General features: G+C 38.6%; 1 protein-coding gene and 1 long non-coding RNA gene across 2 annotated transcripts in view; one reads left to right on the top strand and one right to left on the bottom strand.

Annotated features, from left to right (window-relative positions):
• Positions 1-14,807, bottom strand: part of Syt10 (synaptotagmin 10) — a 76,548-nt gene extending 61,741 nt beyond the window's left edge. The window contains exons 1-2 of the mRNA XM_004663231.3: positions 14,446-14,807; positions 65-422 (exon numbers count right to left, since the gene is read on the bottom strand). Of these exons, the coding sequence (XP_004663288.1) occupies positions 65-422; positions 14,446-14,596 (509 nt within the window). The 5' untranslated portion in view covers positions 14,597-14,807. The remainder of the gene's footprint in view (positions 1-64; positions 423-14,445) is intronic.
• On the top strand, positions 14,159-24,582 carry LOC123460819. Its single transcript, XR_006637222.1, has 3 exons — positions 14,159-14,295; positions 23,295-23,355; positions 24,380-24,582. It is a non-coding gene; the product is annotated as an uncharacterized LOC123460819 (long non-coding RNA).
• The last annotated feature ends 2,500 nt before the right edge of the window (positions 24,583-27,082 follow it).

Raw genomic sequence — 27,082 nt, 5'->3', positions numbered from 1 at the left:
CTTCCCACCTATGCATTTGCTTTTCTAAAACTCACAGAAAATTTTAACATGTGATACTCCTTACCGGGATGAAGACGTAGGCTCTGTGGTTTGTCTTTGTACAGGAGCATGTTTAATCAAGTGTTCTTTTAAAGCAGTTTGTACTTCGGCTGGAATATCAGGGGAAGTGTGGCTGATTTTTATTGCAGGCTCAATAGCTTTTAGTGCTGGCTTTCCATTTTCTTTAACCTCTTTTTTCTCTTCAGTCTCAAAAACTTCAGTTGGAGCATTTGAAATGCTCTGTGGAAGGTTGCTGACATTGGGAGTCACAAGTTTGCTCTTCCAGCATGGCCAGCATAACTTCCAAAAGACAAAAAGTGAGACAACCAGCAAGGCTAGGCCACAGAAGCTGACAACAACTGCTAACAAGCTGACTGAAATATCTGGAAAAAACACAATATAAAGAAATATTAGTCATTATTGTACATAAAGAAGCAGAAATGAAGAGATCATAGAAGATATTTGAGACATTGTATCCCACAAACCTTTCTAACTAAATATAAAAACACCATGACCTATGTCACTTCTAAGTATATCATAAGGCATTAAATATTGTATAAAGGTTACCAATCTGCAACCTACTATGAAGCCATAAAGTTAAACTCAAGCTGTGCACAACAGAATATTGTATGCTTCATCTTTGATTGAAAGATGCTCCTCTTAATGTCTAAGCAGTGGAAAACCTTAAATATTTATGTGTTCTTCTTTCTATCAGTGAAAATAACACAGTACTACCTATGAATGGGTAAATTCTTAGTTATGTTTTCAAGCTCTGCATGTCCTTTGTATTTTGTTTGTATGCACTTTTTTAATTTTGTATGTATGTGATTTTTTTTATGTTTTACGTTAATGAGCTGTGCTATGATCTGAGTTTTTGTTTCCTCCCAAAACTTACAAGTTAAAATTCTAACACTCTGGGCTGGAGAGATGGATCAGTGGTTAAGGTGCTTGCCTGAAAAGCCTAAGGACCCAGGTTCAATTCCCAGTATGTAAGTACATAAGCCAGATGCACATGATGTGTCTAGAGTTCATTTGCAGTGTCTGGAAGCCCTGGTGTGCCCATAATCTCATTGTCATTCTCTCCCTCCCCCCTGCTTTTTACTCTCTGATATAAACAAAAATTAACAAAAAATTAGCTCTCAAGGCAATGGTATTAGGATGAGTTAGTTAATCTCAATTGTCTTACCTGTTTTTATCAAGGACATTTCAAAGACACACCTCCTGGCATATCTCTAAGGGGTTTTGAAAAGGACCCGAGGAGAAAAGACCTACCTTGAATGTGGGTGATACCATCCCATGGACTGGGGACCTTGATGAATAAAAGGGGGAAAAAGAGAAAGCCAGATGATACCTGACATTGTTTTTCCCTCTTTTTGGCTTGCTATGATATGAGTTCCTCTACTCTAACATATCCGCCCCATCAAGACAGACTGACACCTCTAAAACTGTAAGGCAAAGTAAATACTTCCTTAAAGTTGTTTTCTCAGGTATTTTATTCACTGCAAGGCAAAAGTTACTAATTAACACATAGGAGATATAGCCTCTGAGGAGGTAAGTCAGGAGGGTAGAGTCTTCATGAATGGGACTTAAGACCCTTTAAGATAAATACATGGGAGCTCTTTTGTTCTGCCACATGAGAACACAACAAGAAATTGCCATCTATGAACTAAGAAGGTACAGCTACAGCTTTAAATCATACTCCAAAATGCATATGCATGAGTGAAAACTGTAATTGGTCAAGGCTGTAGTGTTGGGGGTAGGGCATTGTGGAAGGTGTTTGGGGGGCTGCAGGAGGAATCTCTCCTCAGGATTAGCTATAGCATAATGCCTGAGTTCTAGCTATGTAGGGACTGGGTCTGTGACCTTGAGAATGGACAGTAATAAGGCTGCTCCTGTGTTTTGCCTCTTCAGCACAACTTCTTGTCTTTCAACCTTCCATCACAAGTTGAAACAAGAATCCCTCACCAGATGTGGCCACATGATCGTGAACTTACCTAGCATGCAGAATGGTAAATCAAGATAAATATCTTGACTTCATGGATTACATGAACTCGGGTATTCAGTATAGCAAAAGAAAACAAAAAACTTCCTCACTAGTCATTGAATCTACAAGTGCTTTGACCTTGAACTTTCCAGCCTCCAGCCAATGACAAATCAATTTCTATTCCTTATATAATCTACCTAATTTACATTTTGTTATAACAAACTGAATGTGTTATGACAAATTGATACCTTAGTATTTTAAAATATTCTTATTGAGATAATTATAGGACTGGGAAGATAGTTTAGTTTCTAAAGTTCTTGACTCACAAACATGAGGGTCTGATTTTGAGCTATAGTATCAATGTAAATGCCAGGCATAGTGGTATATACTTGTAATCTAGTGCTGGAGAGATGGAGCTCCATGACCAGCACTCCTCAAAGATTGTCAAGGCCTTCAAAAAGGCCTTGAGAAACAGCTACAGTTATTGAGCATCTAAGCAGAAATAACCACTAAATGCAATGTGTGTCCTGGATAGTATTGTGAGATAGAAAAAAGAGTGTATTTACTAAGGCCTAAGGAAATCTGAATGAAGTATGATATAATAGCTAATGTACCAATGTTAGTATGTAAATTATTAAAAATGCACCTACCATTCTAATGTAAGATGTAAATACCTGGAGAACATGGATTTGGGGTATGTTGGAACCTTGTACCATCCTACTAAATTTTCTGTAAATATAAAGCTTTATTAAAAAGTAAAGTCTTAAAAATAAAAATTAAGATTCCCATTACCCATTTCCATCCTTTTAATGTAACCACTGTCAGCAATATGGCAATACAATGCTAAAAATTTTTTTTCTTTGAGGTACGGTCTCACTCTAGCTCAGGCTGGCCTGAAATTCACTATGTAGTCTCAGGGTGGCCTCAAACTCACGGTGATCTGCCTACCTCTGCCTCCCAAGGGCTGAGATTAAAGGCATGTGCCACCATGCCTAGCTACAACATTAAAATTTTGAAAGCCAAGTACATTCCCAGTGAAGGACAATCTTTCTAGATTTGATTAACAGTACCTTTCTATTACAGATTTCTTCAGCCTTCTAAGGAAATGGTACCTTATTTTAACTTAAATTTTCCTGATTGAAAAATAGTATTTCCAGCTAATGACGATCCATTCAGAAATTGAATCGCTCCCAAGTTTTTATTGCTACTTAATCATGAAAATGAAAATTAATTTGATATGTGATAATAATGTTGTGTTAATATTTCCCTTCAATTTCCAGTTGCTTTCTGTAAAAGTTATTAAGTGCTTCCTGTTTGTATTCTATTGATGAGGAAGTATGATTATATTTCATTAATTTTAGAGTTTTGCTTTTACTGTTTTATTAGTCATTATCACCATAACTTAATGAAAGGAGAAAAATTTTAAATGAATGTATGTCTTGATTATTAACTGCAGTTTAAAATGGGTGAATAAGGGGCTGGAGAGATGGCTTAGCATACTCACATAACACTAGTGTTATAATAATGAACTGACCTATGCTATAACACTTGTAACTGGAACTCGTGAAATATTTTATTATATATTATATTATTTTATTTTTGATATAAGGAATGTAATATAGTATATAATATTGTGATATTTTCCAGTAATCACACACAGCACTGTATCAGTAACAATATATGTTATACCAAATGGGTTCTCCAAATGTCTCAATAATTTATTATCAGTAGTAGTAGTAATTAACATCAAGTCAGGTAAATTACTGGTGTAGATTACTATAATTTACAAAATGAGCTTTAATTGTTGGAGGTTTGAAGCCCTTATAATTCTGGATGATAAATTGTGAAATTCCCAATTGATTTGCCTATCCAAACAACATCCTTAACTCATTCCTTGGTTTTTTAGACTAGGAATGAAATATATTCATCTTCTTATGTTTAGTGCCTAGTTTGAACGGAATAGTAAGAAGCTGTGTAGAGTTAATGAAAACACATTTTTTGGAAGTTATTTGACTCCTAGTTTTTTTACTGTCATGACAAAATATCTAGCAAAACGACTTAAAACGGAGGAAAGATTTGGGTCACAAATTCAGAGGGTTTAGTCTATTGTTTCTTGATCCACAGGCACTTGAGTACAATATCATGTTAATGGGACATGTGGCAGGGGAGAGTATTCCCCTCATGGCAAACAGGAAAGTAGGGAATGAAAAAATGGTAAAATGAAACCTCCAAAAGCTGGGTGTGGTGGCAGATACATGTAATCCCAGCATGTGGGAGGCTGTGGACAGACAAGTCCATGACTTCAAGGCTGGCCTGGGCTACATAGCAAGTCTCAGGCAAGCCTTAGCTACAGAGTGAGATGCAATCTGATAAAACACAGACACACACACACACATACACACACACACACACACACACACACACACACACACACACACACCTACGCATACAAAACCAGCCATCCAATGACTCACCTTCAGTGACATATCTCTTCCAGCTAAGCCCCAACCATTACAGTTTCTTCCACATTCTAAAATAGTGCTGGGGACCAAGTGTTAAATACATGAACCTTTGGGGTACATCTCAGAATCAAACCATAACATTTGAAAGCACCCTGTGCATTTAAGGTGGCTGTATGGCTCAAAGGAGATTTGGAGGGAATGTGCAGAAGGCATTCTACAAGGAAGATAGCATAACACACCCATAACGGAGAACCATTCACATCTAAGTTTAGATAACAATTCTACCACCATGAGACTTTGATTAAATTAGGCTTTAAAGTTTTCAAATAAGAGTACTAATACTTAGTTCAGAAAATGGTTATAAGGTTTAAATGTGGAAAGGTAGGCAAAGTATTTGGCGTTGTACTTTGTATGGCAAGTGTTAAAAATAAAAAGAAATGTCAATGGGTGATCTTGAAGACAAGGCTCGGATTTTCTTTCTTTTTTTTTTTTTTTTGGTTTTTCTAGGTAGGGTCTCACTCTTGTCCAGGCTGACCTGGAATTAACTCTGTAGTCTCAGCGTGAAGGCTCGGATTTTCAATGTTCATATAATTAAAAAGAATCCACTATATGATATTCATCATATTATATTTTGGTCGGGTTATGAGTAAATAAAATTTATAAAAATTGTATTAGGCTTCTGAGATAACAAGTTTAAAACTACCCCAATTCTAGTTTGATTGCACATATGTATTCTTATTAATGGTTTGTTGCCATTGCTAATAGCCAGACAGTAATCTTAGTATTGTTTTCATTGCTTGTATATGAAGTATAGCATAGAAATTCATACAATGTTTTGAAGGTTTGAAAAAATGCTGCAGAAATTGTGAAGCACACTCTTTAACCTTATAAGCCAAACTATTGTTGGAAATTGGTTGGAAAGATATTGACTAAGTTGTATTTAGCAACATTGTCAACATTCAATTTTTTTTTTTTTGTACAGAACAGAAACAATAGAATTAATATATGTTATAAAGATGGTTAATTAGATTAGCTTACAGGGTACAGGCTGAGCAGTCCAACAGTATCTGTTTGCAAGCTGGCCAGCCTGAGAACCTGGTAGCTGCTCAATCCATGAGGCTGGATGCCTCAGCAATCCTAATCTGGCACTGAAGGCCTGAAGTATCCTTGGAAAGTCCCTGGTATTCAGTCACATTGGAAGGCTAATGAAGCTGAGTTCCAATGTCCTTGTAGCAGAAACAGGGTCGATAGACACACCACCAAGTACTAAGGTCAGCCAGTCAAAAGGGACTGTGTGCTCTCGGAGCTTCTTCATACCTCGTCAATCACTGGATGAGCTTCCTATTTTGGAGTAAGGACTTTCTCCCTCCATCAGTCCTTCCTGGAAATGCCCCCACAGACCAGTCCTAAAGATCTATCTCTTATTGACTCCAAATCTTATTGAGCATACACAGCATCTTGGATTCAGTCCCCAGCACAGAAAAAAGAAAGAGAGAGAGAGATTTTTAGCTGTAAAATCATTTCATCTTCGCATGGTGGTGCACTCCTTCAGTCTCATCACTCAGAAGACTGAATTCAAGGCCACCCTGAAACTACATACTGAATTCCAGGTCATTCTGGGCTACCTTGAAAAACCTAAAAACAAAAGTTACTTCAAACTATTCATTTCTTTTTACATTTTCTTTCATATGTTTCCACAAATACTATAAATGGGTTTTGAAAAAATCTACATCTAAGTTTAAATGATACCTTTATATATATCTTAAATAAGAAATGTCATGATATAAGACAGCACTTTGTCCCAATTTATTGGCAACATTCTCTTAATTACCTTGGTGCTATGCAAAACAGTAGAGCATCCTACAATAAATGGCATCTTAGACTCCAATGTCATGCCGATCAATATAACACTCAAATTATCAAACATATTAAAAATCATATACTTATTTTGTATTAGTAACTTATTATCACATTGTATTAATATTATCATCACAGAGATCATCAAATGTACTTAGTAGCATTTGTGCATTGCAACAATGGCTTTCATCTAGTAAGTAATCAGCAGAAGGCTGAAGGTATCTTTAAGATATATTAACAATTCTGACTACAATAGATTAGAAAGATAAATCTCAGCATATTGTGTCCATTCTAATTCTATGAGTCCTGAAACAGAATTAAGGAAATTATGAAGACTGATGAGAACACAATAGTCATTGCTTAAGGCAATTTTGTAGTATGAGTATAAATGTTTACATTTCTAAGCTTTTAAATACTGACAGTAATGTTCCCTATGTAGTAGTGGTATGATAAATGTATAATTGATCATAAGAACTGTAAAATATTATTAATATCAGTAATATTATATTAGGCCCCACATGTGCATGCACTTGCAGGCCAGAGGAAAACCTCTAGTATATTTCCTCAGAAATACCAGTAACTTTGAAACAGGGTCTCATTGGCCTGAAGCTCACTAATTAGACTGGTTGGGAAACTAGCCTCAGGAATCTGTTTATCTCTGCCTCCCCATTTCTGGGATTGCAATACCAGCGGTAGAAATGGGGAGGCAGAGATAAGCACACTCAAGTGTTCTGTGCATTGAACTCTGGTCCTCATGCTTTTAACATATTAACAAAGCTATCTTCCCAGCTCACAAATGACATTATTTTTGAGGTAAACCCAACAGACTGGCCTTTTGTTATGTGAGAGGGTGAGAGAAAAAAAGAGAGAGGAGAAGGGAGGAATTGGTGCACCAGGGTCTCCAACTACTATAATCAAATTCCAGATACATGTGCCACCTTGTGCACATATGTGACCTTGTGTGCTTGTGTCATATTGTACGTCTGGCTTACATGCAACCTGGAGAGTCAATCATAGGTCCTTAGGCTTCTTAGGCAAGCACTTTAATTGCCAAGCCATTTCTCCAGCCCACAAATGACAGTTTTAATAGGCTTTTTCATAATTTCAAATTTTAATACTTCTTTTTATTATAAATTTATTGATGAACATATAAAAGGAACTACATTTGAAACTGTAATACTTAAAAATGCACAGTTTGAACACACTAAAATGTTTTACATAATCTTACTGTTGATACAAGTCAATTCTGTTTAGTCAAGAAAATGAGTAAAGTAACAGTCACATACATGAGCATATTCATGGATGACTAGTATCATTGTGTCTTCTATTTGGGTGCTTGAAAGTCCAACATAAAGAGAGTTTGCAGGCTTGGGAGATGAATCAGTCATTAAAGTGCTGGCTACACAACATGAGGACAAGAGCTCAGATTCCTAGCACACACATACGTAGAGCCTGGTCGTGCATGCCTATAGTCTCAGCTCTTGGAAGACAGAGACAGAGGGTTCCCTGTTGCAAGCATGCTAGCAAGACTAGCTGGATTGGTGAGCTCTCGGTCCAGTGAGAGATTCTGTCTCAACAAATAAGGGGAAGAGTGATAGAGGAAGACCACTGATATCAATCTCTCACCTCCCCAATGTATGAATGAATACACATATATATCATGCACAGATACACAAATTTTAAAAATTTGAATTTTGAGTTGTAATTGCAAAAAAATGGTTGATACCTTCTTACATGCTAGTTTAAATTAGTTAAGAGCCTATGTTCACAAATATTTTCTTCAGTGTCATTTAATGTAAGGATGGTCTCAGCACCTCCTTTTTTCACTCCCATGCTTTCTGTAATTTTGGGTAGAATCTCAGAAGCCCTAAGTCCTTATTCTAGCTGCATCACTACCTGTTTTATTATTTATTTATGTACAGGCATGTGTGTATGTGTGCATATGTGCCACTGCACACATGTGATGATCAGAGAACAATCTAGGGGAAACTCCCCTCTCCTTTCACTCTTGCTACTATTGCTTACCAACTTTTAGACACTCCTGGCTGTGCCTCCCAATGCTGTGGGAAAGATGTATGTATGTATAGTTAGATGGATGTGCCGCTTTGCATCTGGTTTTATGTGGATGCTGAGGAGCATCAAACTCAGGTTGGCAGGCTTGCAAACCAGTACCTTTAATGACTGAATCATCAACCCAGCTCCACTAACTAGTTTGGCTTTGAAGTAAGTTGTAAATGATTGTTTCTTGGTTTCCCCAAGGACATGGTGATTCCTACTTTGAGTTAGAATAACTAACAAAAATTGAACCAAGTAGTTATTCATCATGTTAACAAGTGTTATGCCCAGTTCTCAGCACCCCTAGTGACCACCAAGGAGAACCAAACACTTATGCAAAGGCAAGGAGCTTTATTTCGGGCTTAAGCTCCGACTCTTGACTTCACCAATGCAGTGGATCCATACAAGAGCCCTGAGCAGCAGGGGGAGGGGGGCAGGTTTTTTATAGGGATTTGAACAAAGAAGTGGGGGAATGGTTACATGATTGGTAGATTTAAGTAATAGCTGCACTTGTATTTTTTTGATAGGCTTAGGATGCTGGGGGGCAGAGCTGGTGGGCAGGAGGCTAGGGGAATTTCAAGCAGATTAGGTAACCTTTATTGTGGTTGGCTATGTGTGTTTGAGGAACTTAAGCAACTTGTCTTATGACTATAGAAATGTATAGCATAAGCAATTTGTGATCTTTTTTTAGTAACTGTTAAATTCTTATTTAAACCTTGCTGGGAAACAGAAACTTAGGCCTACTGGTGACTCTGAAGCCTGTCATGGCATCCCTCTGGCTCCTGAGTCCTTCATTCCCCCCTCTGCTTGTAACTTAAGAGGACCCAATCTTGGGTCTTTATTAGGGAAGAGGTTGTGAAGTACTTAAGTCAGGTCACATGATTTGCTCTTGGAGACTATTACACTGAACTGATTACTTTATAATATGGGAAGCATTTTATTCATTCAATAAATATTAATTGAGCCTTTAGTGTGCATCAGATGTTTATGGGCATGGTGATAAAACAATAAGCAAACCTCTGTCCTCAAAAACCTTACATGCTGGTGACATAAAGTGAACATTATCTGTCTCTATAGATCAGAAAAAAATCTAATTGGATGGATGGCCTCTGATTAATGTCTCTGTTATTTACAATGGTGCAAATATAATATATAGAAACTATACTCTGAATTTTGATGTTTACGTTTCTTGAGCTAGCACTCTATACATGGCTATAAATTAATGTCAGAATCCGTGCGGGGCTCCCCCCGGCAGGTAGTGCTGGGGGAGGACCAGGCCGCTGGTTCCTCCCAAGGGGTTGAGGAGGAGGGTGGGTGTCAGGAACAAAACCACCAAGCCCGGAGTCTCACCAAAGCAGGAACTCACTTTATTGTTATGGCAGGTGTTTACATAATGTTGAGAAGGAAGGTGGGAATTTTAGGATGGGGTGAGATGTAAGGGCCAATAGCATACCGCGACCTCTGCAATGATTAGTTCTAACTCTAACTTCCTGTGCAGAAGTAGCAGGCCAGAGGCCATTTGAACCCCTGCTGAGTCTTAGCTGGCCAGAGGCAGTTCTCCAAACTTTAGCTAGGCTCAGGAAGTTCCACTAGGCCTCAAGCCTGGGCCTCTCAAGGTCCAACAAATCTGAGCATGTTTAGTATAGGATGGGATAGCTTGTGATATTCTGTAGGATAGGTTTATTAAGTGCATTTTAGCATTTTATTGTCATTTTCTGATGAGTTTATGAGGACAGGGCCTCACCATAAATCAAGGAGAATAGGTAATTAACAGATATTTCCAGCTGGCTAGAACTTACACTTACCTCACAACACTTATCCAAACACATTCTGAGTTCATATACTGTGTCTATTTGGTTTTACATGAGTTTTGATCTTAAATTCTAGCTTTTAAATGGCCTCAAGTAGTCTAATTCCTACTATTACAGAAGTCCAATATTCTGTATGTCTATCTAAAGAGGATATTATATTAGATGCTGGAGACGCAAAGATATAAGTATATACATTAGTTTCACAAAGGATTTGGAATTATTAAGTAAAACTCACTTTACAAGGAAGTCATTTTACCCATTTAGCAAATATTGATTGAGCCTTTAGTATGTGTCATAGATTTTTTTTTTTTGTAGGTGTTGTGGATATAACAGTGAGCAAACCCCTACTTTCAAAGATCCTACATTTTAGTGACTTAAAGTGTACATTAGCTCTACCACTAATCAAGAAAAACTAATTATGTTTTGAAACTACAGATAATTTTAATTGGTATTGGAAATCCCATTGAATATTCATGGTAACATTTGTCTTCCACTAAAGTTTTGTTCAAGAAAACTTGCAAACGAATACATTTGTTTCTCCAAAACTGTTCATTTCTTTTATAAAAACAAAATAGTGATGACCATCATCTTAAAGAAAATATAACTTGAAAGAAATGGACAAAGATATGATTTGTATGTGAAAATCCTTTTACAATAACCAGCTTTCAGAGATCTCTAGTTCATATAAGAAGGAAATACAGGTGTTAGTTTGTCACAAGAATAACACATTAAGGCCAAAAAGTCCCTCCAAAATATTGATAAATCATAAGTAGGGAAGCATGTTTTCCTGCTTTGTTTTTGAAGATAGTTTTATATTTGCCTTTGGAATAAATGAGATCAAGTTTCCTTCATCTTGAGCTGACAAGCATATGATGATTAGGTTTGTAATGGTAGAACTGAAGTGATAGAGAAAGAAGTAATCCCCTCATGCATCTTTCTTTCAGGTGCTCCTTCGAGTCTGAAAGCAATGTGGTTTAATTATTCTTTTTCAGGTTCTACAAGTATTGTGGAAATATTTTTACTGGTATATTTTAGACCACAATTCCTTGGACAATCATGTAGATTATTATAAAACTCAGAGTCATTGAAATGCAAAAATAAGTGCTCAATTGTTATCTGCTGTGTATCAATAAAGAAAACTTACTAAGTACCATTATTTATATTAAGTTTTAGCATATTCAAAATATGATGATTGAAGAAAAATCGTCATATAATTTAAAATTTTTTACTTAGCTGTTTACTTTTTTATAGCAAAATATTTCAATGCAATTCTTTGCCAAGTCACATAATGACTCTAATAAAACTACTTCATTATCCCTACTCCTAAGCCATATAAAGACTACAGGTAAGAACTCAGGAGAATTTGTCTAAATTCTTACTTTAGAACTTGTAGTCTTGAATTGAAATTGTAGAAACATGCAAAATTAAAACACTGATGAGTTAAATGCTTTGAATCAATTCTATTAAGGTTAGATTATAGAGCTGTGATAGGAATGTGGCTGCCAATTTAAGTGGAGCTGTGGCTTTTAAGAGCTGTCATTCAAGCATCATGGGTTTCTTGAACTTGGTAAGCCTTTGAGCAGCGATTAAAGGCTGACCAGAAATAAACTTAAATCCAGCCCCCAAATTATTATTTATTATTATTCAATTACATTATCTTTAAAAAATAATATGTAAGACCAACATATTGCTTGCATTTTGCTTAATACACTTTCCAAAATCATATCCTATTGTATGCTAAAATTAATTTACAGAGTGACAGATCCATTTGGGGGAAGGGGAGATTCAGTGGTTGATTTTTTTTATATGACTTTCTCCAAATCTAGTATTCTAAAAATTGCATGTGATAAACTTCTTAGTAATGTTGATTCATATAATGACTCTAATAAGCTACTTTAAAGGGTGGATTTACTGATGTTGGCAATTAAGTCTTCACAATTTTCCTCACATATGAAATTGATCAATTTGACCGGGACCCCTCAGTGGGAACCACACTGCTGCTGTTTCTGGAGATGGTGGTGCTCAAGAAAAAAATCAAAATGTGTGCAATTTTGAATCTTGAAGTTGTCACCTCAGTGTAAGAATAACACCATGTGGGCAGTGCTCATTACTTTCAAAGTGAATTACTGTACCAATAAGTGGTTGATGTCCTTCCACCAACAATGCATTTCTCATTAAACAGAGTGTAAAGATCAATTGCTGGAAGCGTTTTAATTTGGGAACCACCAATAAAGTTTTCAGAAAGTCTCCATAACCATATGAAGTCAACTGGATGACTGAGTAAGCATTTAACAAGTAATCAATGAATACACTTCACAGATATTGATATTGAAATCCTGAAAATTAGAGCAGTTTCTTTTAATGCATGCACAATTTCCAATTGGAAAATGCAGAAATTTCTTCTTTATCTCCATATGTCATACATAGCTAGTCAAATATCTTCTCTAGTGAGAACTGCTTAATATACATGTTCACATAATAAATTGAATATGTCACTTCTACGGCGTATATTTTGCATTTTGCCTTAGAGAGAAAAACTCACACAATTGTTTTAGACTATTTTTTTCTACTTTTGCTCTCAAGTGAAAAAACAAAAGGTATTAGGACTAAAACTGCTTCTTATAGTGCTCAGTATCTTTCTGTAATTTATATATTATACAACTTTATGCTTACACACTCATACATTACAGAAAGATTTAGAAGCGAGTACTACATTTAGATTCTATCATTCACACGCTTTCTACATTACCAGGCAGCGAGACCCCGGGGAATTACTATGGTGAGGATCACACAGGGTCCGAAGTAGGGAAGAAGAAATCAGGAGCTCTACCCACAACACCAATTGTTAAGCGACTGAAATACATATCCGTAAAACTCTCATTTCCTGTACTTTGTGCCTTCACTGTTTATGCCACTCAAAGATAAAACTGCTTATCTCATAACTTCACAGAAGCACCTGTGGTGGGATTATTTTGGTTTTAGCAGCTTCTTCCCCAATTTATTTCCATTGACTGCTAGGAACATAACACTACAAAACAAGCCGAAAAGACTCGTGGTTGTGTGTATACATTTAAAACCTGTCTCACTTTCCAGCATCTGCATCATTTTGCTCCAGGGTCCCAGCCACCACAGCCCAGGTTATGACCATCACAGGCAAAAGCCCCTCTTGGCTTCTGTTTCCAGATATTCTATGTCAACAACTCTGCGTAAAAGTTAAGACCAAATCCATGCCCCATCACATCTTGCTTTTTTTGCCTAGGTCTCCTGGAAGTCATTTAATGTGCCTTTCTTTCTTCCTTGCCAGCGCCCAGGGAACCATCAACCCTGAGCTTACCTGTTGCCTTGGCTACCCTCAAGCCAAGTACACACCACTTCCCATGAGCTTCCCCGCCATGCGACTGGCTAAAATGACCTAGAAAGGCAACGGAAACAAGACCCCACGGAAGGAAAGGCAAGTGCTAAAGGATGCCCCAAATCCCCAAACCAGAGTGTCTTCCGATGTAGCAAGTGACTTAGGATCAAGTGCTCACATCCCTCTCACCATTTCCTGCCAAGTTTCTAGCTAGGGAGGATGGATGCCTGTGTTTTGGGAGTATGTGCGAGAGCGCCAGTGAGGTTAGCGTTTATAGTTTCTTTTCCACTTCCTATATTGTAGCCTAAGCCTTAGATACAGCCTCCAAAATGGGGCCAAATATTCTTCCCCCTTCTTTTGCCACTGGCACGAAGCGCTAGAAAATCACATGTATGTAGTATGCAAGGGCTTTGGAGCTAGCAAGCATGCTCCTAAGGGATCCTTTCAGTTCCTAAGGCCAATGTAGTCCCATCTGTGCAAGCAGATCCTCGCACCAGGTCCCTTGGTCAAGAGCCAGTGAATCCAGGGAGCCCACCCAGAAGCAGCCGCAGCGCGGGGAACGTTGCCATTCCCCCCCCCCGCCCCCCCCCCTCGCCACATGGAAGAGCCGAGAGCACCCGCGGAGGAACGGAGGGAGACAGGGTGTCAGGCGCCGCTGGCGGGAGGCCACCCTGGAGCAGGAGAGACCAAAGACTCAGACGACCCAAACACCTCACCTTGGAGGTCCCCAGCGAGGTGAGTGGAGAAAGTATGGGGGCAGGAAGGTAGCACTCCAAAGATGTGCCCAAAGTCAGGCGTGAGGCGCAGCAGGCAGAACCCGGGATCTGGGCGCTGCGCTTACGGAACACCACGAAGCGCGCGCGCGAGTGGAGCCCTCTTGGTTACCTGTGCTGCCTTCGCCCTGGCTGCTCCTGTCCCGGGGGAAGATCCCAGAGCACTTGTCCCACTCCACCTGGCCCGCAAAGCACAGCTCCGTGACGATGTGCAGCGCCTTTTGGCACAAGCTGCTCACTCCGTCCTCCTTGCGGAAACTCATTCTGTAGCTTTTTCTCGGGTCTTCTTCTTTGGCTTCTGTCACCCCAGGCCTCACCGTTCCCGCGCCCTAAGTCATACCCAGCTAGCGGTTCTCAGGCAGGAGGTTGCGCTGCCCTAAACCCACGGTTCTCCCAAAGTGGATGCGCTGCCCAGAGCCCGCACCTTTCAGGAAACCGGAGTTGGCACCATGATGGGTGCCACGCGCGCAGGAGACGAAGGCTGCTGGGGAGCTTGGTGACCTCTCCCACTCCAGAGCACTCGCCGGCTGCAGCGGAGAGAACCGCGGGACTCACAAGCGTTCCTCCCCTCCCCGCGCACGTGTGCTTCTGGGGTGCGGGCTGCGCGTCCAATCGCAACCCAGTTTGGGCAGGGTCAGGAGACAGCGCCTGAGGTGGGCTGGGACCAGCCCTGGTACCCTGCAGAGGTTAAGGATGCTCCGCCCACTTCTTCCTTAAACTTTTCTCCACCTTCCTCCCCTGCCCTCTCTCATTTCTCCTTTTCAAACCCTTTTCAATCCAACTTTTCTACTTTAGTTTTGCATTTCTAGAAAAGTCATTTCAGAAAAACTGAAAATGCTAAGTTAAAAGTAAGGAAGGAAAGGGAAGAAGAAAGGGAGAAAAAGAGAAAAAGAAATAAAGGTAATCAAACTACATGTCTATGAAAAGAAAAAGGCAATTGTAAAGTCTTTAAAAATGATTTCTAATAATGACAGCTTAGAGATGGGAAACATTCCCTCAGAGAAGACTCCACTGTCCAGAGTGAAACTTAGCACACGGTTGCCTGTTAATCCAGTTCAGGTTTTCACCATGAGAAATATTAATAGGAAATTTTCACCACATTGCCTTTTCATCCTGTTAGGTAGATCACAGAGTGGAGTGTATCATCTACTAGGATTTACTGATTAAATAGTAACTCGTGATTAAGAATGCATTATTGCTCAATTCTTTCATCAAGCCCTGTGCTAGGAGCTTAAACACTGAAGATAAGACATGAGTGATAAAAGAAGCCCCATTCAGCACCACCCTCTAACACCAGCTTAATCGTTAAAGAAATGAGTTTAACTTCCTTTGATCAGCCTGTCCTGAAATGAAGGGCTTTACTAAGGTATCTTGAACTCTCCTGTCTAGAATTCTCTAATTTAAGTGGGTGTAAGTCACTAATGGAGCAGAATACAAAATAAAGTGAGCAAGTATAGCCTATTGCTTATGATAAAAGCATCTACACACTTTCAAAACTTTTCCACACAGTTTTATCCCATATTATTGTTACCTGAGGATTAACCAGAATTAAGTGAGTCTTTATTTTCAAAAAAGAACATCTTAACCCTATTAGTTTATCCTGATAAAATAAGTAGTTTTTCTTTAAATTGCTAGGCAAGTGATGGTACATTATTTCTGTTAAACAGACAACATGGTAAAGCTTACTATAAATACTAAGCACAGTGTCCCTGTGGGCGAGCTTTCATTAGTTGAATCATTTCGGCCTGATTCATAGGACAATTGGCTTGACTGGGACTATTTTTACTATGATTTAAGATAAAACTGAAATCTTCAAGATTCATTTGAATTTTATTAGATATGGACATATATAATATTAATGAAAACATATTTGTACCATTCTTTCTCTCCTCTCTGTCCCTTTTCTGAAGAGGCCTTCCTCGTTTGGGATGCAGGTCAACCTCATGGGGATTGTGGGTCATATGTTATGGGGGCAGCAGTCAGTTGTGGGGGAGAGGAATTGTCTCTGTGCAAAATGTCCCAACTTGAGGCTCTAACAATCTTTCCACCTCCTCTTCTGCAAAATTCCATGAGCCATGTTGGGTGCACTTTAAATGTACTTTAGTGATGGCCAGTTAGGAGCCTCTGGATCTCTGGTTTGGTAGGTGTTGAGTGTCCTCAGTGTCTATCTCTTTCAACCTTGTGCTGATATCAGATTCACTAAAAAAGCAGCACACTTGCTCATTTCCCCATTTCATCTGTGGTTTCAGCTGGGGCTGGGGTGGAGTGCACTGTGTTATTTATCTCCTCAGGTCCAGCTCCAATCTCAAAAAAAGAAACAGATTCTCCAATGGAGAGTAAAGTCAGCACCAGTTAAATGGAATAACCATTATTAATTTAGAGAAAATTTAAAGAGTATAGACTCTCTCATAGCCCAATATTCGTGGGAGCTTGACAATAAAAAGCAGAATCATTATCTGGATATGAATCTGACTTTTTTCCCAGTTGTAGATATGGTTTGCTTTCCACTGAGTGGATCTGTTAGCAAATCCAAGAGAAGTTGTTTACCCATCATGGCTGTGTGCCACTGTTGCACTTGTGTGAGCATCATGTCAGGTGGTTTGCTTCTGAGTTGTTTAGACTTTGAGTTGCTTGGACAGATGTTTTCCACTTAACCCCAGTAGCTCTTTTAGTGTCATCTAGCACTAGATGGGTTAATTGTCTGGGGACTTGCTCTCTTCCAGATTCCAACCAGGTCTCTCCATGGTCCTTGCCCACAGCATATAGTGTCTTCAGCAGTAGGGTCTTACCATTAACCTCTGATGGATAATGAAGCCTGTCTTGTTTATTTTGGGATATCTAGTAGGTCTCTCTGAAAAACAGCTCATTATGGATACAGACCACATCCTGGCAAAGGGAATTACAGGCCAGCACCAAGGGAAAAGAAAAAACAAAAGACAGAAAAAAAGGAGAAATGGGAAAAATTTACAGATTGGCTATATCTCACACTCTCCAGGGCCCTTCAATCCAGGCCCTCCCCCTAAGGTCCTCTGTGGAATCCAACTTTTAGTCTAACTTCCAGGATATAGGATTCTATGGTACCAGTTCATTTTGGGTTCGGTTTTGTGTCCCTCCACTTCCCCTTTTCCCAAGCCTTACCCTCCTTATTGTCCAAGCCTTGAGATGCCATTCAAGTATGTCAGCAACTTGGGCTGATCCAGGTTAGGAGCCACAGACAAATGAGACCATTTGACTATTGTCTTTCTGTATTGTGTGAGTTTGCTTAGAATTATTTGTTCCAAGGTCAAGCATTTTTCTACAAATTTCATTGTGTCATTTTTTTTCTTATTGCTCAGTAGAATTCCATCTTGTAGACATACCACATTTTTGTTATCCATTAGTCCAATGATGGGCACCTGGGTTGATTCCAGTTCTTAGCTTTAAACATGATTGAGCAAATATCTCAGAATTGAGATGTGGAGCTTTTAGGGTAAATACTCAGGAAGGGAATGACAGGGTGCGTTGTTAACTCTTTTTCAGGAGTCTCCATATTGATTTCCATAGTGGTTGTACCAGCTTACATTCCCACCAACTGAGAATGAGTGTTCCTATTTCTCCACATCCTCACCAACAATAGTTTTTATTTATTTATTTAATGCTTGCTATCCTTACTGGGATAATGTGGAATCTCAAAGTTGTTTTAATTTGCATTTCCCTAGTGGTTAGGGATGTTGAACATTTTCTTAAGTGTGTGTTAGCCATTGGTAATTCTTCCTCTGAAAACTTTCTATTCAGTTCTCTGTCCCACTTTTGGAATGGGACGTTTGATTTTGTTGTTGTTTAGTTTTTTGAGTTCATTGTTGATTCTAGATATTATGCTTCTGTCGATGGAATAGCTGACAAAGATTTTCTCCCACTCAGTGGGTAATATATTGGCATGTCCTACAGTATGTTTGTCTGTGAAAAATCTTTTTAGCTTCATGAGATCCCCTTGATTTAGTGCTTGTTTAATTTCCTGGGCCTCTGGAGTTTTGCTCAGGAAGTCTTTTCCCAGTCCTGTATCATGGAGAGTGCTTCCTATTTTTTCTTCTAGTAGTTGAAGAGTTTCAGGTCTTATATTGAGGTCTTTAATCCATTTGGACTTGATATTTGCACATGGTGAAATGAGTGGGTGTAATTTAATTTTTCTATATATGGTAATCCAGTTTGTCCAATACCATTTGTTGAAAATGCTGTCTTTTCTTCAGTCTACATTATTGACACCTTTGTCAAAGATCAAGTAGCTGTAGTTACTTGACCTAAGGTCTGAGTCTTCAATTCTGTTTCATTGGTCCATATTTCTGTTTTTAGTCCAGTACCATGCTGTTTTTGTTACTATGGCTTTGTAATATAGCCTTAAATCAGATATGGTGATACCTCCAGAGGTGTTCCCCCTGCCCGAGGATATGTTTGGATTATGTTTGTATATCTGAGACCTTTTGCCATTCCATATGAATTTTGAGATCATTTTTTCAATCTCTGTGAAGAATGATGTTGGTATTTTTATTGGTATTGTGTTACATCTTTATATTGCTTTTGGTAGAATTGCCATTTTCACAATATTAATTATACCTACCCAGGAGCATGGGAGGTCTTTCCATTTTCTCAAGTCCTCCTCAATTTCTTTCTTGAGTTGTTTTTTTAATGTTTTCATTATATAGTTCTTTCACATCCTTGGTTAGTGGTATTCCAAGTATTTACCTTTTTTTTGCTATGGAAAATATGTCAGCCTTGCTGATTTCTTTCTCTGTATATTTGTCCTTTGCATATAGAAAAGCTATTGATTTTTGTGCATTGATTTTATATCCTGCAACTTTGCTGAAGAAATATATCACCTTTAGAAGTTGTGATATGGAGACTGTGGTGGTTTGATTCAGGTGTCCCCCATAAACTTAGGTGTTCTAAATGCTAGGTTCCCAGCTGATGGAGATTTGGGAATTAATGCCTCCTGGAGGGAGTTTATTGTTGGGGGCTGGCTTATGAGCTTTATAGCCAGTTTCCCCATGCCAGTGTTTGGCACACCCTCCTGTTGCTGTAGTCCACCTTATGTTGGCCAGGGGGTGATGTCCACCCTCTGCTCATGCCATCGTTTTCCCCTGCCATCGTGGAACTTCCCCTCGAGCCTGTAAGCCAAAATAAAACTCTTTTTTCCAGAAGCTGCTCTTGGTTGGGTGATTTCTACCAGCAATGCGAACCGGTCTGCAACAGTAAAGTGGTACTGAGGAGTGGGATTGCTGCTAGACACCTGACTGTGTGGCTTTGGTCTTTTGGAGCTGATTTTCAAGAGGAATGTGGCAGGATTTGAAACCTTGGCCTAAGAGATGCCTTGCAGTGCTCTAAGTACAGCTTGATGGACTATTCTGGTCTGAGCTTCAAGACCTGAATGCAATAAGAACTATGGACTGTGAGGTTTGGCTTATGAGGGTGAGAAAGAGCTTTGCTTGAACTGGGCTAGCAGTTTGTGTGAGAAGCTTGCTCTTATGCTCGTGTCCTGAGAAGTTGTGCAGGGTTGCTTTGCGTAGAAATGAACTGGTGTGTGCAGAGGGATATGGCACAGAAAGAAAAATCTTTGGGTGAACTGTTGCCTGTTCAGCTGCAACTGAGAGATTACAACCTTTGAGACTGGGCTAGCTGACCTGCGCTGGGGCAACAAGAAGAATGTAGACTCTTTTGAAGGGGCCTGAGTGCTCAAGGAGTGTCCTGTTCTTCAAAGTCTGCTTTATTCCCCCCTGGATTAACAAGTTGGCACCCTACCTGGTATCATGGAGTATAAGAAATGCTGGAAAGAGGGTCATTGAGTTTGCAACACGGTCTTGTGTTTTGGAAATGGCCATGGGCAGTGTGAAGCGGGTTTGCTGGTTGCCTGCGTAGAGACCCCATGGGGCCATGAGGGTGAACCGTGGCTTGCAGTGGAGACCCAGTGGAGATGCAGGGACCATGAGATGGCTGCCGAGGAGCTGCCGCCCCGATGAAGCTTCCAGGACTGTGAGTAGCCTAGCTAGAGGGGCGGAATTGGAATGCCAGAGACTTGTTGCTGGTTAGAATTATCGGACTTGAAGATTTGTCACTGGTTAGAGTTGCTGGACTCGAAGCTACAGAGTTTGATGTTTGCCCTGGTTGTTTTAAATCTTGTATTGGTTGAATGTTTCTTTGCTATGCCCAATGCCGTCTTTTGCAGTGTGAATATTTATTCTGTGCCATTATGGGTTTTTTGAGGTTATATTTTGGTATTATGGCTCAGTTAAAAGATCTTGAACTATGGGGATGTATTAACATCATTGAGATTGATAAAAAAACTATGGGGATTTTTAAAGTCAGACTGAAAGTATTGTATTTTACATCATGTATGGATATCAGTTTATGGGAGCCAGGGGCGGAATGTGGTGGTTTGATTCAGGTGTCCCCCATAAACTTAGGTATTCTGAATGCTAGGTTCCCAGCTGATGAAGATTTGGGAATTAATGCCTCCTGGAGGGAGTGTATTGTTGGGGGCTGGCTTATGGGCTTTATAGCCAGTTTCCCCATGCCAGTGTTTGGCACACCCTCCTGTTGCTGTAGTCCACCTTATGTTGGCCAGGGGGTGATGTCCACCCTCTGCTCATGCCGTTGTTTTCCCCTGCCATCGTGGAACTTCCCCTCGAGCCTGTAAGCCAAAATAAAACTCTTTTTCCCAGAAGCTGCTCTTGGTTGGGTGATTTCTACCAGCAATGCGAACCGGACTGCAACAGAGACTTTGAGTTCACTTACATATAGGAGCATGTCATCTGCACATAGGGCTAACCTGACTTCTTCCTTTCCAATTTGAATCCCTTTTATTTCTTTCTCCTGTCTTATTGCTTGGGCTAGTAATTCTAATATTATGTTGAAGAACAGTGATGAAAGTGAGCACTCCTGTCTTGTTCCCAATCTCAGTGGAAACTCATTTGACTTTTTTTTAATGCACACCAATTTGAATAAGTTAGATCAGGTTTTCCAACAAATTAATTACTAAAAAAAAAAAAATCAGTAATGGTTTTAAAATATTGGATATTTATTGTGTCAAAATTAAGCAGCTAGCCAGATGTGGTGGCACGTGCCTTTAATCCCAGCACTTGGGAGGCAGAGGTAGGTGACTTGCTTAGAGTTTGAGGCCACCCTGAGACTACATAGTGAATTCCGGGTCAACCTATGCCAGAGCAAAACCCTACCTCCAAACAAACAAACAAACAAATAAAAAACAATTAAGCAACACTCTTTAATAAGGTCCTTTCCAACCTTACTTGTCCTCCATTTTTCCAGACTAGTATAACTCACCTGCAGAGCAATGCTTTGCTTTCATATGTTTATGAAAAAAATGTTGTTTGGGAGGACCAAGTGAATAATTTCTCTTTCTACTACCTACATCTTATTTACTGACTCTCATGCTCACTTTCAGAATCAAGTATTAAACAGATTCTGAAGAAACTTTCCGGGTATGTGTTTATGCCATCTTATCCCATTGCTACTCTCACTACTCTGTTTCTACAACAAGCAGGGCAAACTTCATTTGGATGTTCTTTTTTTTTTTTTTTTTTAATTTTTATTTGTTTATTTGAGAGATACAGAGGGAGAGAGAGAAAGAAAGAGAATGAATGAGAACGTGTGTGCCGGGGCCTCCAGCCACTGCAAACAAACTCCAGATACATGTGCCCCCTTGTGCATCTGGCTTATATGGGTCCTGAGGAATTGAATCTGGGTCCTTTGGCTTTGCAGGCAAGTGCCTTAACCACTAAACAATCTCTCCAGCCCTTGGATATATTTCTTTTTAATTCATTTGTCTGAAGTTACTTTCCTTTCATCCAAAATGAATTCTATGTAATACTAATCTCTTCTTGTTCTTTAGTCCTTCTTATGGTGGAATAAGTGGATCAAAACATGTTTACTTCTCATTTGTTAACAGCGTAGGTAAGAGTTTTGGGGGAAAGTACTTTACTCAGGGTTATTTCTTACTCAATGCTGAAGGATAAGAATTTAAAATTACATTTTTTGTCAGGCATGGTGGCACATGCCTTTAATCCCAGCACTTGGGAGGCAGAGGATTGCCATGAGTTTGAGATCATCCTGAGACTCCATAGTGAATTCTAGGTCAGCCTGAGATAGAGTGAGACCCTACCTCCAAAAGCCAAAAATAATAATAATAATAATAATAATAATAATAATAATAATACATTTTTATACAATATTTTGCCAACTATTTTAGCTACTAAGAGCCTTAAAAGTAGACAAAGCGATACAGACTTACATTCATTTCCCCCTCACACCAAGAAGAAAATGCTAAAATAGTAAAAAGAGGGCAAAGTTGGATGATACTCAGCTAACATCACTCGACATGCCAAGAACCATACTGAACATTGTTAGTTAGAAATGCTGGTTGTAATGCTCTCTGACAGAGCTTCCTTCTGAATGGCCTCTGCACCAAGTAGAGATGGAATTAATTGGAGGCAAGAAGCCAAACAGAAATCCTTGTGAACCAAGCGTATCCTGTAAGGGGCAGGGTAGTGATTTTGAAGATTCAGTACTCTCATTTCCCTACTCAGTCCTCTTTCATTGCCTTCTTCCCCTTCTCATGCCCTTTTCAAATATTTAAGGAGGGAGAGGAATATGATATGGGGTTATCATTTCTAAGACTATATTTTCTAATATTATGTTATCCCCAAATGGGAGCTAAGAATGAAATTTCAGTTTGAACAAAGATCTGAGACAAGGGACAAATTTAAGCATCTTAAAGTTTTCTTTTATTATTATTATGATCAACATAGTTCATGTAGATACATCATGTGTTGGTATCCTCTTTTCCCTCATCCCTGCCCTCACTCCACTGGGGACTTTTAAAGTTTCCTTTTATGTGTTCTATACACAGCTCAGACTCACAATAGTCTAACTTATTGTACACACTTGGCCCTGCTTCTGTATTCTCTATTTCAGAAAATGGCATTGCTATTCCTGACTGATGGTGACATAGTAGCCAGACTGCTGATTCCCACAGGTGAGAATTCTTGCTAAGAAGTCCAGATTCCTTTTAATCCAGGCTGAATCATCACTGAGAGGTTTGGTGTTTTCTTTTTGTCAATTCTGGCTGGCAGATATTAGTGAACATTTAAATTTGACATTCAGAGTTGAGTCCTTTAGTTATGAAAATCAGTATTCATTTATTCTTTTAAAAATATCCAATACTCCGTGTGTGTGTGTGTGTGTGTGTGTGTGTGTGTGTATGTGTGTGTGTGTGTAAGCTTCTTTCCTGAAACTCATCAGTGTTGGAATTTTGACCACCAAGATTGAAACTATAATTGTATTTTCTATTGTCATTGCCCTACTTCTTATATCCTTATTTGGGGTATATATTAATTTATTTTTGTCTTTTGATCTTTCTGTTAAATAACTATAAATTTTAGCTCTCGTGCTCCTAGATCTCTACATGCTTCTTTATATGCTGATCTTGTTTCTTTGTTTATTTCTCATTTCATGAATGCAAAGTCTTCTTTTCCTTTCCTGACCATACTGATGATTTTATTTTTGCTGCTGCCCTGTTGAGAATCAAAACCAGACTCTCATGCATGCTAGGCAAACATTATGCCACTGAACTATAACCCCAATCTTTTAATAATGTAGTTTTAACTGTCCACTATTTTCATCTACTGTCTTTTTCAATGAATAATTATTTTTTGGTGGTGGTGTATTGTCATTCTATATGTTGGTAGATTTATCAGGTGTGTGCTAAGCCTTGTATCTCCATTTAAAAGCAACAAAATATAAGTTTGAAGCCAATTTCTACCCTTGAACTTAGCCAAAAAGCCAAGAAGTGATTGAAGCCCAATTACATACAGTGTGTAGAAATGAATTGATCTACATTTTTCATTGTGATGCCCCCAAATCAATAGCTTTATTCTCTGTACTACAACAGTTCCTTTTAGAGAGAGAGACACACTCTTCTTTCACTAGGTATGCAGGATAATAACTAAAGTCTGATTGTTTTAACTTAACACTCCTTGTTTGTTTTGTTCCCTGTTTAGCATACTCTGCATGAACCACTGCAGGAAAGGAAGAGTTCAAAACACATCCCATGAAGAAATAAATATCAATTGATGTGATTTTTTTCTTACAAAACAAATATTCTGTTATTATTGTAAGCATTTTTACTGTTAGTGTTAATTTTGTATTATTTCTTAATGTTGAATTATTTAAGTATACACTTTCCTTTTATCCTTCATTTATTTCTTATAGCACAAATCATAAAGTTAAATAATTAATTTGTATGAACTCTGGAAAGAATTTTCAGGTGACTTAGACTATACTTGCCATAGTATTTGTCACATAAACTATGTCATTTGTTAACTTTATAGCTTTCTTTCTAGCCTCATTAATAATAAAAAAAATTAGTTACATTAAGAAGAACAAAGGTATGTAGTAGAATCTAATAAATGTTTTTATTTTATTCCAAGAAAAGAAACAGTACTTCCAGGAAAAGGAAGGGGTAATAAGGACACATGTTTTTGAGAACAGAGTACGATAACTTGTGTCTCAGGAACAGACACCAATTTCTCAATATCTACATTGTACCTAGGTCTTTATTACAGGTTTTTCATACATGATTTGTTAATAATCACAGTTATTATAATTGTTATAGAATCTTTACAATCTAAACATTTTTCAATGCAATTGTAATTACAATCTCATATATATTAACACATGTGATATAGTGAAAGGCAAGATTCTAAAATTTTTACATAAAATAATTCAATTAATTCTTGTCAAATTTCTGATGTAGATACTTTTATGCTCATTTTGCATATGAAAAAAGTGAAACACAGAGAGCTTACACAGCCTTTCTTATATTACCATTGGTAATGGAGTTTTAATTTGGACTAAAGTCTTAAAGAATTTAAGCTCTTTTTCTAATTTGTTTATTTATTTAGTGTATGTATGTATAGTGGTATGAATGTATGGGAATGTGTGTTCCTGTGTATATGGACACAAATGAGTGTGCAGGTGCTCATATATGTGTGTTCTTATGAGTATGGAGACTTATGTCAACATGGAGAGTACACTTCAATCACTCTCTACCTTTTTTTTGAGACAAGGCCTTTCAAACTTAAGAGTCCTAGGAATCTACCTATATCTGCTTCTGCAGCAGTGGGATTACAGGCACATGTCACCATTCCCAGCATTTCACACTGGCAATCTCCCTGAATTTGAATTCATAACTATTATACTTATCTATGTTGTAGGTAAAAATTTTATATATGCATCAGTGTATATATGTGTGTATGATTATATATATTTACAGGTTGACACATGAAGGAATAATGATAGGGAAAGAAGAAATCTTAGGGGACATGATTAATTGATAGGTAATATAATACACATCGCAGAGATCATAAAGAAGTCCTAACTAGGAGGAGAAAGGGAGTCATCTGGGTGAGGAGTGGGCATGTGAGAGGGCAGGAGACCATGGGAGCAAGTGAGAAAAAATTGATGTACCTGCTGATAGGAGTGTCCAAAGGGTTGTGGTCTTAAATTAAAGATCAACCAGTAGTGATTTTCACAAATATAACCATTAAATCATAGACATAAACATTAACCATAAATGAGAATATGAAAGGTAAATAGGATAATAATAATATGGATTAGATAATCTTATGTTACACAATTAGTCTTATGAAGACATAAAAACATAGAGATATGGAAGTTAATTCTTTATTTCTGTATGAGCTAAAATCCACATATAGGGTTTTGCAATGGTTGGTTTTACACCTGGTCTCTCATAAATCCAGAGTTCACCAATTTGTCTAGCTGAGCACTCAAGCTGGTCCTGGAAATTCTTTGTCTCTGCCTCCTGAGTACAGGGATTATAGGTAAATGCCACCATTACCAACATTCATGTAGGTACTTGTAGTGGTATGACTCAAGTACCCCTCATAAACTTAGGTTTTCTGAATGCTAGATTCCCAGCTGATGGAGATTTGGGAATTAACACCTCCAGGAGGCAGTGCATTTTGGGGGGTGAGCTTATAGGTGTTATAGCCAGCTCCCTCTTGCTAGTGTTTGGCACACCCTCCTGTGGCTATTGTCCACCTTGTGTTGGCCAGGGGGTAATGTCCACTCTCTGCTCATGCCATAGTTTTCCCCTGCCATTGTGGAGCTTCCCCCTTGAGCCTGTAAGCCAAAATAAACCTCTTTTTTTCCCCCCACAATCTGCTCTTAGTTGGGTGATTTCTACCAGCAATGTGAACCTGACTGAAACCTTGCTGAGGAGTAACCTCAGGTCCTCATGCTTATATGACAAGCACTTTACTCACTGAGCCATACCTTCACCAGCAGCTCAATTTAATGATTTTATAGGCTCATAGCAGGAGAGAAATTTTCCTCATGAGACACACCTTTAAGTTTCAATCATATTAGAGTAAGATGATATTTATATGATTCTAAATACTGCTTTAAAACTTTTGAGTTACACCAGGCATTGTGGTGCACAATTTTAATCCCAGGAGACAGAGGTAGGAGGATGACCATGAGTTCAAGGCCACCCTGAGACTACATAGTTAATTCTAAGTCAGCCTGGGCTAGAAACAAAAACAAAAACTTTTGAGCTGTTGGTGGGTGGAAGTAGAGAGCAATGAATGCTGGTACTTAGCTCAACTTTTCTTTTTATGTAGTCCACTAAACCAGCCCATGGAATTGTGCCACTTATATTTAGGGTGGATCTTCCACCTCAA

Source organism: Jaculus jaculus, chromosome 5, assembly GCF_020740685.1.
Source record: "Jaculus jaculus isolate mJacJac1 chromosome 5, mJacJac1.mat.Y.cur, whole genome shotgun sequence".
Classification (NCBI taxonomy): Eukaryota; Metazoa; Chordata; class Mammalia; order Rodentia; family Dipodidae; genus Jaculus; species Jaculus jaculus.
This window is presented reverse-complemented; position numbering and strand designations above follow the sequence as displayed.